The sequence below is a fragment of the Dermacentor variabilis genome, unplaced genomic scaffold (genome assembly GCF_050947875.1).
Source record: "Dermacentor variabilis isolate Ectoservices unplaced genomic scaffold, ASM5094787v1 scaffold_12, whole genome shotgun sequence".
NCBI classification, from domain to species: Eukaryota; Metazoa; Arthropoda; class Arachnida; order Ixodida; family Ixodidae; genus Dermacentor; species Dermacentor variabilis.
Genome location: NW_027460280.1, coordinates 33,668,106 through 33,682,459, shown reverse-complemented (window position 1 = coordinate 33,682,459; position 14,354 = coordinate 33,668,106). Strand labels below are relative to the sequence as shown.

General features: G+C 47.5%; 1 protein-coding gene across 1 annotated transcript in view; it reads left to right on the top strand.

The window, feature by feature from the left end:
- LOC142566253 (chitinase-3-like protein 1) overlaps positions 1–14,354 on the top strand; it is a 30,802-nt gene that overhangs the window by 8,252 nt on the left and 8,196 nt on the right. Inside the window, exons 5-10 of the mRNA XM_075677095.1 lie at positions 2,055–2,282; positions 3,841–4,097; positions 6,695–6,798; positions 8,079–8,196; positions 9,003–9,188; positions 9,817–9,939. Coding sequence (XP_075533210.1) covers positions 2,055–2,282; positions 3,841–4,097; positions 6,695–6,798; positions 8,079–8,196; positions 9,003–9,188; positions 9,817–9,939 — 1,016 coding nt within the window. The remainder of the gene's footprint in view (positions 1–2,054; positions 2,283–3,840; positions 4,098–6,694; positions 6,799–8,078; positions 8,197–9,002; positions 9,189–9,816; positions 9,940–14,354) is intronic.

Sequence of the window (14,354 nt, the reverse complement as noted above, 5' to 3'; positions counted from 1 at the left end):
ACTATACTCAAGCAGTCATGGCAGCTTCAATTTTGAACTAAAGGTCGCACTTTATTGTAGATGTCCGAGTTATAGAGTTAGACATGCGATATCACCAGCTGCTCTTTCGCAAAGTAAAAGGGATGCAGAAGCTATATTAAATAAAATGATGAAGATATTTTTTTTTCCTAAGGCGGTACCACCTCATACAGTTGTTGAGACCGAGAGACCATTTCGGACGCACTATCACAACGGCGCAAATTAGTCAAACACAAGCGTATAGCAGAGAACTACAAAAATATGACCGTTCACAAAAGAACCAATGACACTCATATTGACACGTGTACTTGTTTATCTTTATCGGGCAACCACGTTTCACCGCCTAACAAATGTTATCGCAAAGCGCAGGACGCGCCTGCATGTATCAGAGGTTTCTGGAATGTTATCGATGGTTCCATCCGCTGTCTGTGACCGAACCTTGTGTAATCTGTTTGAATGTATGCGCGACGCGAATAATGTAGAACTTTGTGGAAGGCACGCGGGTCCCAGCGATTACTCTGGAACATTCGACAACTGATGTATAAAAGCCGACGCGCTTGACCCGCTGATCAGATTTCGACGACCACCGATCGTGCTCGACGCTATTGCTCTCCTTTAAGTGTAACTTGCTTTTGTAGACACAAGTTCGCCCAATAATACGCGTTTCACCATTTACCGTTTTCTTCCTTCCCCGTCACTACCACGTGACAATATATAGCCTTCAGGAATTCTTGCCGAGCTAATCACCTCAATTTACGAGACATAACGTCGCTCAAGAGAATCAAGAAAGAAAGGGGGAAAGAAATATAGCGCCAGGAAATAATAACCCTGCCTGTATAACAGCGCACACCCGCCTGGTTACTCAGTGGCTATGGTGTTGGGCTGCTGAGCACGAGGTCGCGGGATAATCCCGGCCACGGCGGCCGCATTTCGATGGGGGCGAAATACGAAAACACCCGTGTACTTAGATTTAGGTGCACGTTAAAGAACCCCAGGGGGTCGAAATTTCCGGAGTCCTCCACTACGGCGTGCCTCATAATCAGCAAGTGGTTTTGGCACGTAAAACCTCATAATTTAATTTAATAACAGCGCATGAAACGATGCCATAAAACTGCACACTCCTGCAGGAATTTACTGCTTCTTACAATGACGACTCTCTACAATTATTAAAGGCTGCACGATTCGAAACAAAATGGTAACCTTTTGCTGGCCAAGATTCATAACCGAGTGGCGGACATCAGGAAGCGTGCGATAACTGTGAATGCGCTTTTTATCTAACATTCAGTTATTAACTACGGCCAGTTACCGCAAGACCTATGTCACAGACGCGGAACTAGTTTCGAGATACGCGTCCCCACACTTGCAGCGAAATGCACCGCCTGCCCACCACCCCGCTCATTATTTCCCCTGAAAGTGCGCACTCCGGTACGAAACTATACGGAAGACCCAATCTACTTCGTCGTACATTTCGGTGACGATCATCTCGGAAATGGCGTTGGTCTCACAATTCCTACTAAGTGGACAGCTTTGAGCGTCGACCGGCTTCGATTCCGCCATTTAAAGTAATTATTACATAGTTCGTCACCAAATTCAGTTAATTCAAGAGGTGATTATTGCCCAATTTCTTATGTCGGCCGCTGCTCTATTATAAATCTTGAGCATCCAAACTGACCATTTTGTCGCAAATCCCTTATTTTCAGTGACTTCAGGTATTCAAGTTCATTCAATATCAGTAGAGCAAGAAATTGCCCAATGATTAAATGCGATGAGAGCCTATGAAATTAAGAAATACAATAACTGCTATATACAATAACCAAATAAAGTTACAAATATATATGATTTAATGAAGCCTCGTTTAATACTCGGCTGCTTGAAGCATTTCACGAGTGCGGCATTTGGCTGCGGGAGAACTATAAATACAGGCGGGCAGAGCAAGTGTACACGATCGTATTCGCAGGTAAATGCCGAGCGGTATAGAATCTTTACACTGCAGCTCCGGTAGCAGTTGAAACGAAACATCTTTGTTCGTGGTGCAGCGACGACAACGACGAGAGCGCCCACGGCTCCTACACAGGATAGCGGCCAGTTGGTGGTCTGCTACTGGAACAGTTGGTCCTACTACAGGAAGGGCAAAGGAAAGAGCCTCGTGCAGAAGATCGACACACGGCCATGCACGCACGTCGTCTACAACACGGTTGGTATCCGCGGCGCCGAGGTCGTCTCGGCAGACCCTTGGAACGACTACTCGGACAGTGGAGGAAACGGTGAGTCTACTTTACTGCGTTACACAGGAGGACACCAGGCCACGATGGCGTACACCACCGGTTTGCCGCGCAAATAATTGTACAAGAAATGTTAAGCGCTCGTGTTTGTTGGAGTTTTTCACGTAATTCACGTGTTCAAGTAATTTCACGTCCCGCAACAAAATAATGCTGTGTCGCAGCGTTTAGCGCGAAACTATAGTGCCATGAGCATGCGTTGATTCTCTTATAAAGTGAGTGAATTTGCTGTCGCTAGTGTAATTCGTGTGTGGTACGCGATGGTGTCATAATAGAAGCGACGAAGGAAGATGAACGCCACAAGTAGCCGATATACGGTGAACCAGGCCCCCGCAGGAAATCAGAAACGCGCCCTTCTTTCTTGTTGTTTTTTGTATACGATGGAATTCTGCAAATAAAAACTTAGCCGTCCGTAATGTTGTATAACTGGGTTTGTAACGCTGGGCGGTGACGGAGGCAGTGCAATCAAAATGTGCGTTGGCCTGATAAAAGTGCACGATACGTGTTTTCGAAAGGGTTTTAATGCGATGGCATTAAACATACCAAGACTTGGCATGCGGCAATGTATGGACTTATGTCCTGGGAGGAGCAACTGGCGGCGTGAAAGCGACGAAGCGGGAAGGAGTAGCACGCAGTGGTGTGACGTATATAGAGAGAGGCACGCGAAAGGAGCGCCAACGGTTCCGCGGCATGCGCGCTGGATCGCGCAATTTCCTCCCCCACACTACACGCTATGTGGAGGTGGTTGTGATAAAGCTATATCTGTGGTTCGAATGGGTATACCCATATGAACCACAGATATGTAGGTGTGCGAGGTCAAACAGCGATAGATATGGTCAGTGTGCAATAAGAGTTCGATAACGAGAGCTGCATCATATATGTTATATAGCGATCGCCGTCATGTATACTCATCGTGTTTCTGGGGCTTTACGTGCAGGCCACGACATGATTATGAGGTATGCCGTAGTGAGGGACTGCGGGTTAATTAAATGTGTTTAAGAGAAACAAATAAAAAAACAGTCGTGCTGCGTAGTGTCGGCTTACGATGGGTGATATTACACACTCGCGGACAGCAGAAGGTAGACAAGCAGCCGTACACAGATAACCATGTAGTACAAGTCATGCCGACAGATAACCAAATGAACTCGTAATGTTTCACTCGAGTGAAGGATGAGGACTTGTGAGTTTGTTTATTTTTCTCTAACTTGCCCTCACATTTGTTAGCAAGAGCAGGACAAATTGGCGCGGTGCTATTCTCCATGTTGTTGTTGCGCGTTCCTATATGTCCCTCTCACACGTTTAGTTTCCTACAAGACGGGTTTTCACCGTCGATTCCATATATGCGTCTGCTGCAGCAGCTCATCAGGCGGGCGGTCTGCTTCAGAAATTTTGGGCGTACTCTTTTTGCATAGAAAACAATTTGCGGCGTAGCCTCTAAGCCGCGTCAGCAAAATGCTGCAGATACGTTTTCTCCATAATTTGTCTTTTGCTGCCAGTGAGAAAGCATATATCACTATAGGTTTCCCATTGCTCCGATTCTCAGGCAACTTGCGGCGGTTCGCCAACCTGAAGAAGCGCAACGGCGTGCCCAAGCTGCTCGTGGCGGTGGGCGGCCAGAGCCTCGGCTCGGTGCCCTTCAGCAAGGTGGCCCTGTCCGAGAAGCACCGCAAGGAGTTCGCCGAGAGCGGCGTCGCCTTCTGCCGCGAACACCGCGTCGACGGCCTCGTTGTCACGTGGCACTACCCGGCCAGCGGGGGCGGCCGGCCTCAGGACAAGGAGAACTTCGTGCTCCTGCTCAGGGTACATATCCACAAAGCGGTCCATAACAGACTACCGTTACGTTGCGGACAGACGGAAACTATAGAGACTGACGCCATCTCCCTGTGTCAAAACATGAGCACTTACCGAAAAGTACGCATGAGTAAGAAATGTCCAAAACTGCAAGCGTGATTTAAAAAAGGCGGATGCCACTTTTAAAACTCAGCCCCCGCTGACTTGGAACCAAAATGGCGCCGCCACCGCGGAATGGCAACATTGATACGCGGCGCGAAGCAGCAAGGTCTTCGACAAAAAGTGGCATCACCAAAAGACGGAGTCGCGCGCGAATGTATAGCTTCTGAAGAGAGAGTAGCCAGACTTTCTCTGCGTTTGCGCCGACCGCGCCCTGAAAAAATATCAGTATTGTGCGAAGCTGGCGCCATTTAATAGCGCACCATTCACATCAAAATGATCAAACGACTGCAACTCGTCTATGTTGCTCAGTAGATGAAAGAGAATCCCTGGACGAGCGAGTCTCGTCACTGCAATATTTTGAAGGAAACGCCTCGAGGAGTGAGACTCGTCCTTGGCACGGAAAGGATTAATACAGCCTCCACCATGAGCAGCCTGCACGCTACGTGAGGACCGCCTGGTGATTGTGAACACAGACGCTGGCTGTTCTCAGAAGAACCAGTCCCGAAATGCTACAAAAAATGAAATTATGGGGTTTTGCGTGCCAAAACCACGATCTGATTATGAGGCGCGCCGTTGCGGGGGGCTCCGGATTAATTTTGACCACCTCGGGTTTTGAACGTGCACCTAAATCTAAGTACGCGGGTGTTTTTGCATTTCGCCCCCATCGAAATGCGGCCGCCGTGGCCGGGATTTGATCCCGCGATCTTGTGCTTAGCAGCGCAACACCAAAGCCACTAAGCAACCACGGCGGGTAAAATGCTGCAAAAATGAAGAAGTACGCGTGTATGCATTCTGTCTAATGCTCTCTCTTTTTCTTTTAAGGAGGCAATGCGAGTGCTACGCTGGATTGGCTATGTGAGAACATTAATTTGATACGTATAATACATATCAAACATTGTGCCTTATGGCAAGCCTCCATTTAAATGAAAAGCTATTATCTTAATCACCGGGATAAGGGCGTATATGCCTAAATCGCGCATATATATTCCACAAATTTTATGCAAGGCGAACCAAAATCGGGCAAAGCCAGCCTCGAGGCGGCAGGTAATCGGCGAAAGCTTTCAACATCACTCTCAATAAGAGTTGTGGGATTCTCGCTCAAAATTTTATTTTATTATAACGCTTTGTTAACGTCAAAGCGCATTTAACTGAGCGATGACCTCAAAAGGAATATTAAATTGCATTGTAATAATCTACGTTTCCGCAATAGCAAAGCACCACTCTTACCGTGAAAGGATGCTTGCTAAGCCAGAAAAGAAACGGAACACGCGTACGTGGCGACGCCGCCACGAACATCCCGAACCACCTCGCCGTAAGGTCAGGGATTTTGACAGCATCCACACACGGCTCTAGCTCATTGTTTATCGGTGAAGGACCACACTGCATTCTAGAGAAACTTATAACTCAGCCTAGCAAGTTTCGAAAACTTTTTCGGCGCCAGAACGGCTCAAATACAATACTTGGAAGTTCGTCAAGTATTGGTGACGTATTCGTGACGTGCTAAAGAAGAGGTTGCGGCGGGAATTCAAAAAAAAGTTTGGCCTCCGTTTTTTCGCCAACAGTAATTAACGCTTTTCCGCCAAATGAACGAAATATGTTTGGAAGATTGCCTCTACCAGTCTGGGCTGATCTATAGTCAGTGCCCATGAAGGATTCGCGTCGAGCCCAAGTTTGCTGCATTACGGCAATGACGAGGCGTCAGCGCCACGCTGCGTGCCGTTCGCAGGCCGCAAAGGAAGGCGAGCAGGGCCCCCAATTTGCTGCTACCCGCCGGTGGCAGCAAATCGCTCAGTGGCTATGGTGTTGGGCGGGCTGCTGAACACGAGGTAGCGGGATCGAATCCCGGCCACGACTGCCGCATTTCGAAGGGGGTGAAATGCGATAACACCCGTGTACTTAGATTTAGGTGCACGTTAAAGAACCCCAGGTGGTCGAAATTTCCGGAGTCCTCCACTTCGGCGTGCCTCATAATCAGAAAGTGCTTTTGGCACGTAAAACCCCATAATTTAATTTTTTTTTAATTTGCTGCTGACGACACCTGCCTCATTTAAGAAACTTTTGAAAGCCGCGAATGTTTGCAAGAAACTAAAGCTGTGGGACCCGAATACAATGCTAAAATTAAATGTGGCGTGGCAAAATCCGAAAACCATACATTATATGCGGTATTTCGCCGTAGACCGCAAACTCACTAAACGAACTTAATTTATGAAAATGCGCGAACTAGTTAACCGGTTATTGCGGTTTCTGAATGTTACGTCCGCCTCTCCATATAAACAGAATCACAAAGAAAGTGCACCCTACCACAGTTTTCTAAAAGAAATGCTTAAAAAAAAGGCTATTTATATTTCTCAAGCCTATGCTTATTAAAATATGTCACTGTAAGTTACGCCACACTATTATTTAGTGGTGGACGAACATTAATTTCTCTCCTTTTCAATATGCAGGAAATGAAGACGGCATTCAACAAAGCAAAGCTTCAACTTGGAGTCGACCTTTCGGTCGCTAGAGAAATCGTCATCAACGGCTACAACCTTCCAGAGATAGCAAAGTAAGTGTGATATCGTAAGACTATTTGTTACGCATACTATATTGCCGCCGGCCTAGGAAGAAGACAGAGAGAGACGTGCGGCTGAACCTTCTGAATGTGCAGCAGCGATTCAATTCATCCGACCGTGCTCACTGAAACGTGTTCAGTGGATATGTACGCTGAGGCTGTGCTACGCCTGGGCTGAGATGCCAGATTACATTGCCACAATCAGCAATGTGCACATTGCGGTCCACTGCTAAAAGGAACACACGAACGAAGAGCACGTGCGAATAACCTCCCCCCGCCCCTCAGTCAAGTATAATCGCCCGGCTTTGCAGTAGATTACTTGTGGTTAGCTGCCCTAGCACCTTTAGTGGATGTACCAGTGCAGTGCAGTGACATAGCGTTAGCCGGCATCGCAACCAGAGCGCCAGCAAAGTAAGAGCCGCCCGTTTTGAAGTGCTCCCTTGAACAATGGGCCGATGTTTCCTTTTGTTAAGTCGCCTTATCTGCAAACAAAGTACCGCCCACTCGGCCCAAATGTGAGAATTTTCACAAACTTAACATTACGGCATTATAATTAGTATTTGATTTATATTATATTATATTATGGGGTTTTACGTGCCAAAACCACTTTCTGATTATGAGGCACGCCGTAGTGGAGGACTCCGGAAATTTCGACCACCTGGGGATCTTTAACGTGCACCTAAATCTAAGTACACGGGTGTTTTCGCATTTCGCCCCCATCGAAATGCGGCCGCCATGGCCGGGATTCGGTCCCGCGACCTCGTGCTCAGCAGCCCAACCACTGAGCAACCACGGCGGGTTATTCGATTTGCGCAAAAAAGAACGATCACAGAGGGGAGAAAAAAAAGTAGCTAGCTGGCAACGGCCACCGAGACACAGCGCCTGCTGGCTCTACAAAGAAACAGGTACATAGAAAAATGATAGCGGGTAAAGAATAGGAAAGAGAACTTTAAATAAAGAAGGTGAATATAAAGAAGTGGAAAATAAATTAAATAATAAATAAATAGTTACAGCAGAATTTGTATTTGTTTTAACGATTATTGCTTTCCCGCGCCTGTCTTCTGATTTGGGCCGACAGTATTTTTAATAAATAAATAAATATCAATATTTGTATTGTCAAAGCTATTATTTATTAGGTAGTTCTTACGCACACATCGAGTTTCGCGGTAGATTCTGGAGCGTTCGTTCGACATCGAGCGCTGTTTGCAGCCTACGAGAAGCTATAAACTTCAGGATTCTGGTACAATGACCTTCGGCCTTCGCGCTTATCACAGGAACGTGGACTTCATGACCGTCAACGCCTTCGACTACTGGGGTGTCTGGTCAGGCCAAACTGGTCCCGTCGCCCCCCTGCACGGCTTGTCTGAAACTGACTACACCACCGCCAGCGTGGTAAGATATTCGACGATGCTCGCCAACACTATCTTAATCTTTCAAGCGGCCCTTTTCAACCACTCGATGTTCTAAAATCTGAGATTTGTGACGCGAAGCAGTATACACAGTGTTGGATTAAGCAATGGTGGGTGCGGTTATGGTGGCTGCAGTCTTGAGCCCTGACCCCTGAGACTAGGGATAGCAGGACCCCATTTATCGCGACATGGGGGAGTATGTCACCCACAGCCGGGAGCAGAAGCCGACAAAATTAGTTTTATCCGCCTAGTATCGTTACTTTGAACGGTACTTATGCCTACCAATCGAAATTAGGCCACTTAATTTCCGGTGCTGTTTCTCTAGCAGCTCATGCGCTGCGAATAGTTGTGTATAGTCATCAAAAGCTTACGTACTGCTAGACATAGGAAAAAACTAAATATTTCCGTAGCCTGGGCACGCAGCCTGGTATTCGGACTTCCAGCCTGTACTAGTGCACGAGAACAACATAGTATTGTACAGTGACTACGGTTCCCAAACTGCTCGGAAATTCAGCGTTTTCACAGATCTCGTAGTCCCTAACCTTGCGACGTGACTGTGTGTGTATTCTAAAGCCTTCCCTTTCATCGTGACATCGCGCACTAACAGGGAAGGCAACTGAAGGCGAGGATATGGACACAGTATTTCTCCATCGTCCGTTTTTCGGCCCACTGTTTCACTGCGAACAACTCGCACAAAATATGGTACTTGTACGTATGCACAGACCGTTTGCCGTAGAACAAGTATTCAATCATTTGGGAGGCGCTTCAAGGCAGCGTTGCCCGTTGCAGGCGAATAGCATCAATAGCTACCTCAAGACAGGCGTGCCGAGGTCAAAGATCGTGCTGGCCATCACCACACTGGGTCGCACCTGGACGCTGAACGACACCACCAATGTCGGCTACGGCGCGTTCACCTCGGAAGGCGGCCAGGCGGGCAACTACACCCAGACGTCTGGCGCTCTGGGCTACAACGAGGTGAGCGGGGCACTGCGTGGTTCGCGGGTGGGAAACGTGAATATGGCTGGCGCGCCACGCATTGCTCAATCAGCGCGAAGACTAAAGACGCGCTTCCTGTGCTTGGTTCGTTCGCGCTGCACCAACTAGTTGAAACATCAATTAGTCGGCCTGCCTGTCAGTGGTACCAGGATACGGTCATATGAATATTTTGCGACACGAAATGTTAAAATTTCAATGCTGCGGCCGCAGTAGCTCGGCATTCGCTTCACCCAGCAAATGTGCCCAGAACATACTTCTTTTTTCTTCAAAGAGTCGCTGCAGAAAACAAACGCATCGCAGAACGAGTAGCAAGGTTCCTGGGCATGAAAGGGGAATCAAGAAGCGTGACTCATCATGAATTCGGAGGAATAGTTGGAGAGATAAAATAAACTGAGATTAGCGCTGGGGAAGGTAAATCACCCGTGCGGTCGTTATGCCTCAACGCCCCAGATTACGTACGCGCAGTTTACGCCCTTTCGAATTTCGAAAGTATCCTGCAGCACCAGGCAATCGAACCCGCGGCTTAATCTCGGTGGTATACTGCCGCATGTATATGGGAACAACAAAATTTCCAACACCCATCACCTGCGACGCTGTACATTTACAGATCTGCGAATCAATGAAGAAGGATAAATGGGTTGTTAACTACGACAAAGGTCTGAAGGCCTCCTATGCGGTGCTGCTTCCGACGTGGATCAGCTACGAAGATCCTCAAAGCGCCAAAGACAAGGTAAGCGATTGTGGGCCGTGCGTTCTCTTGATAAACCAGTGCGCGATGCCTCAATAGCGACGAGCATATGTGGGTGTCATGACGTTTCTGCCAAATTCACTTGACGAAAATGTCGATCGACAACAGCGTGAAGTCCAAATAAGGTCGAGAGGAACTGCACCGGGCTACGAATTCCATTCGTCACGTGTGCTTCCGCTGGTTAGGTTAATCGGCGCGCCGACAGATGAGATCAAGGTTCAGATTGCAAAACGCTGTAGAAGATGACAGAACTCTGCTGTCTGTAAACTGGTGTGCCACGTCAATAACAGCAGGCTAACTCTGCAGATAACTGGCTTGAAACAACATTACAGATCAGAGTTTAATAGCGGGTCACCCATAAGTGCTAAGTGATAAATAGAATGTCGCGCTTGACGCTTATATAGCATGCATTCAGTAGCTTCTACGTGCTCACATTAACCCCAGAAAGCCCTGTTACACTATCCCAAGTGAAGGAAAATCATTTTAAATCAACTTGTCCATCTTTATTTCTGGCCATGAAGAGTACATTCGTACAAAAAAACAAAATGAAATGTTTTTGAGTAAAGGTAATTAGTTTAATGATTAATTAGTAATTGGTTTCCTGAACTACCCAGAAGTGAAAACTTGCTCCAGCATATTAATAAAAACCACTATGGGCTTTGCATTAACTTTTACGCCCTTAAACAGAGTTTCGACGTGTCAAATTGAGCGTATCAAACATGATAAATTGGCTATACTATATGGGGTTACTCGAACTTTCTACGTGAGACTGGTTTAGACGATCGCCTCTAGAACCTGTGAGACGTGCAGACAGTGCGAAATGCGCGATAACTTTTTTGTGTGGACAAGATTACTCTCGCGTGTATTGTGTCTACAGCGCGCATCCGCGTATTGGACGTGTATGTAGTAGCTAATTGTACCATGACATAATCGCCTGCCTTTTCCTGTATCCCCCACTTCCCTTCACCCACTGTGAGGAGTCGCAAGCCAGAGACACGCTCTCCAGGCCGACCTCTCCTCCTTCCTCTTCATTAAAATGTCCTCCTCTCTCCTTGTACTTCGGTCAACAATGGGCGCCGTTATTTTTGCTATTATTTACTGTGACAGCAGCTAATAGCTCGAAAGAGGGTTTGCTGCGTCCATGTGCCTTTCTCGCTACGCCGTCGTCAGGCCACCTCCTCCCCTACCTCCTCATACCCGGCTTGCATGGGGATGAATAAAACAAAACTTTCCCCACCTTGCGGCAATGTGCAGTTGAGAGATGGATGCAGTAACCACTACGCTACCGCTCAGCTGCAAAGAAATTTCTCCCGCACTGGTGGGCAAAATTATGTTCCCCGTTATAGCGCACCTTACTTAAAATGTAATTATCAAGGTGTACTTACCAAGATGCACGTGTCCGTCAGATCATTCCTCCTCGGATGACAACTTTTTATTTTAAACTTAAATTCGCCAGCCTTTCTTGTTAAAGCGTGGTTAGAGTGTCTTGCGCCTTTGCTCGACAAATTGCCGTTTGTGTCCCAGCGCATCGAAACAATTCATCAATGTTTTGTAAACTCTAGAGGTGTCGTGTTCCTCTGGGAATTTCTTCAAAGAACGCTTTAGAAAGGCTCATTCATCACTCCATACACAATAGGGTTATTGTTTTTCCTTTTAGAAAACCATGTGACACCCGCCATATGACACAATTATGTTGCTTGGCCTGCATAACCTTCAGAGCCAGTTGAGTTTCGGATAAAATTAAATTAATTAAGTCCTGAGGTTTTACTTGCCATAACCGCGATCCGATTATGAGGCACACCGTGGATGGGGGGACTACGGATTACTTTTTACCACCCGGGGTTCTTTAACGTGCTTCTAAATCGGGCGTTTTATTTTATTTTCGCCCCATCGAAACGCGGCAAGGATCGAACCCGCGACCTCGAGCTCAGCAGCGCAACGCATAGCCACTAGGCTATCGATCGTTCTTTCTGCTGTTTATTATGTTCGTAGTGTGTATGCGCAGCTCAAGAACCACCGCCGGACGATATAGACTAATTGGACGCTTTTTTGCCTGCCTGGCTGAATTCTGAGTGCATTTGTTTAGAGTAAACTTGATTCATGTACGACGACTGGTCCGTGCATGCGTGCGTGCGTGTGTGTGTGTCCCTCCACCGGACAAAGCTACAACGGAAACCCCATACGAGTTTCTCAAAAAGAAAACTTCGCAGCTGAAGCAAAATTCTTTTTTCTCCGGGATGCGAACCCAGGACCAGCGCCTTTCCCGGGCGGTCGCTCTGCCATCTGAGCTAACCAGGCGGCTAGCAGACCGCGCAGTGAGGGCGAATTAATGGACAACACGAGTTGCGATATTTTGACGTTGAAACTCGAAAGAGTGTTTTCGAAAGCTCCCAACTCTTGTTCTGAGTAAGGCACATCAATAAGCTTGATCTAACGGCATTCCTTGAATCATACGGAAGCCAGTGATACCCTATTTAGCAAAATCTGAGGAACATATATTTTGCAAATCTTTACAGGAAATAACTAAAGGAAGCTTGGAAGTGATCTGGAGATAGCTCATACCTTTTTGCGCGCTGTGTTCTTGTCGCTCTTTCGTCGAAGCGATAGACCACGCGAACGTAACTTCGCTCGCTGCTGCTGCCGCGCTTGCTCACACCAACGTTTTCACAGCGAGTGTCCGCGCTCATTGAGTGTGATGTGTTCATGTTTGCTCGTGCGCGCTGACACCATGCTTGTTAATTCTGTTAGTAAGCGAATGTTTCCAAGTTTACAGCGCCGATAAAACTACTATCCTCCCTTCGTATAGCTGTGCACTAATTTGCTATAACAATAGGTGCTTCGCCTTGCGGGCGAAACTGCGACTTTTTTTGACCCCACTAATTATATTGCTGACTCACCCGATTCTTGGCCAATCCCCCGTAGTGAGTATGAGCCATTCGTTAGAGAAAACCAGCCAACCAACCAACCAACTTTGAGCATTATTTTAAGCGCTTCTTATTTCTACCTGTCTGACTGACTACCTTTGTCGGGAACCGAGGGGTTGCAGCGGAGCGCCAGGACAAGAGGACCAGTATAGCAGGCTTCTAGAACCAGACAGCGCGTGCCGTTCTTGTGCGTCGAGCACGCGCCGCCTATCTTTATTCTCCTCATATTTCGCAGCCGGCACCTGTACTCTATACTCAGTAGTTCCTTGCAGCACTGTGGAAGCTGCACGAATCCTGAACCGATAGGAAGACCGAATGCCTCTCGAGATGTGCTCATCTGCGCCACGTCGTCTGCTCAGCGTCTGCTAGCCATCGTGTCGGTACATGCTCCGTGGTTGGTGCGTTGACTAAAAAAAAATGCTTTGACTTCATAACCATAAGATTAGTTTACATGGATGCGACAGCGGAGCTTCGCTTCAGCTGTACGTCTTCCCTGCAGTTACTTTGCAGCCTCCTTAGCAAGCAGTAAGGGCGAACGCCTTCATAAATGTTCACCTGCGGCACAGCGTCTCGCTGCTTAACGTCTACTTGGCGTTTGCTCGCTAACGTCATCACGTACCATGCTAGAGCAGGGTGGTAAATTAATGGGGCAGTGAACAAGATTGCATTTATAGTGTTCCGCATAGTCAACGTATCACCAGGGTTAATAGTGTGGCGCCATCTGCTAACTAGAAATCAAACCAGTTTTACGGCTTGGCGACGTGTCTGTAGTCCTAACAGCGTGAAGACAAACAGCCGATCTGAATAATTACAATACATACCTAGTGCTGTGACCTCATTTGAGATGCGACTTAGCGATGACGGATATCGCCACTTGTTTCTTGCTGACAGGGCGGATAGCCAGTAACAAGCGCAAATTCAGATCGAAACAGGAACTCGGCGCTGTAAGAGCGTGGCCATGTTGCTATAGTTGATCACGGTTAGGGTGGCTACTACGGTTACCGGCGGTAACTGTCACAGTAATTCTCCGTATAAGACAGGCATGCGCAGAGACCGTAACGTGTCATGTATCGCTGTACCGTATCATGTAGCGAGCAAAAATGAAACTCTCTATAGCAGCCAATAATCAGCCAGTTACACCCGGAACTATACACCGTTGCGCAAGGATATTAGCTGTGTACGCCTCGTACATTCGGCATTGCTACGAGGTAGTTGTGAGAGCGCCGACCTTAGTTGCGGCGTCGGTGGGCGCTACACCTTATTACGCACTATTTTATTTTATTTTGTCATCGGTTTCTTTCATAGCTTCGTTTACATATTTGTTTGCTAGTTAATTATATTGTCGACCGGGATTGTGGCATAACCCCTATAGGCGCCGTGCACGCCGACGGACGCGCCACTGGTGGAGGCCTTGTGCAAAACACGCGGGAGAGGAGCCTGGCGCGCGCCGTAGTTGTGTCGTTGATCGTGCTT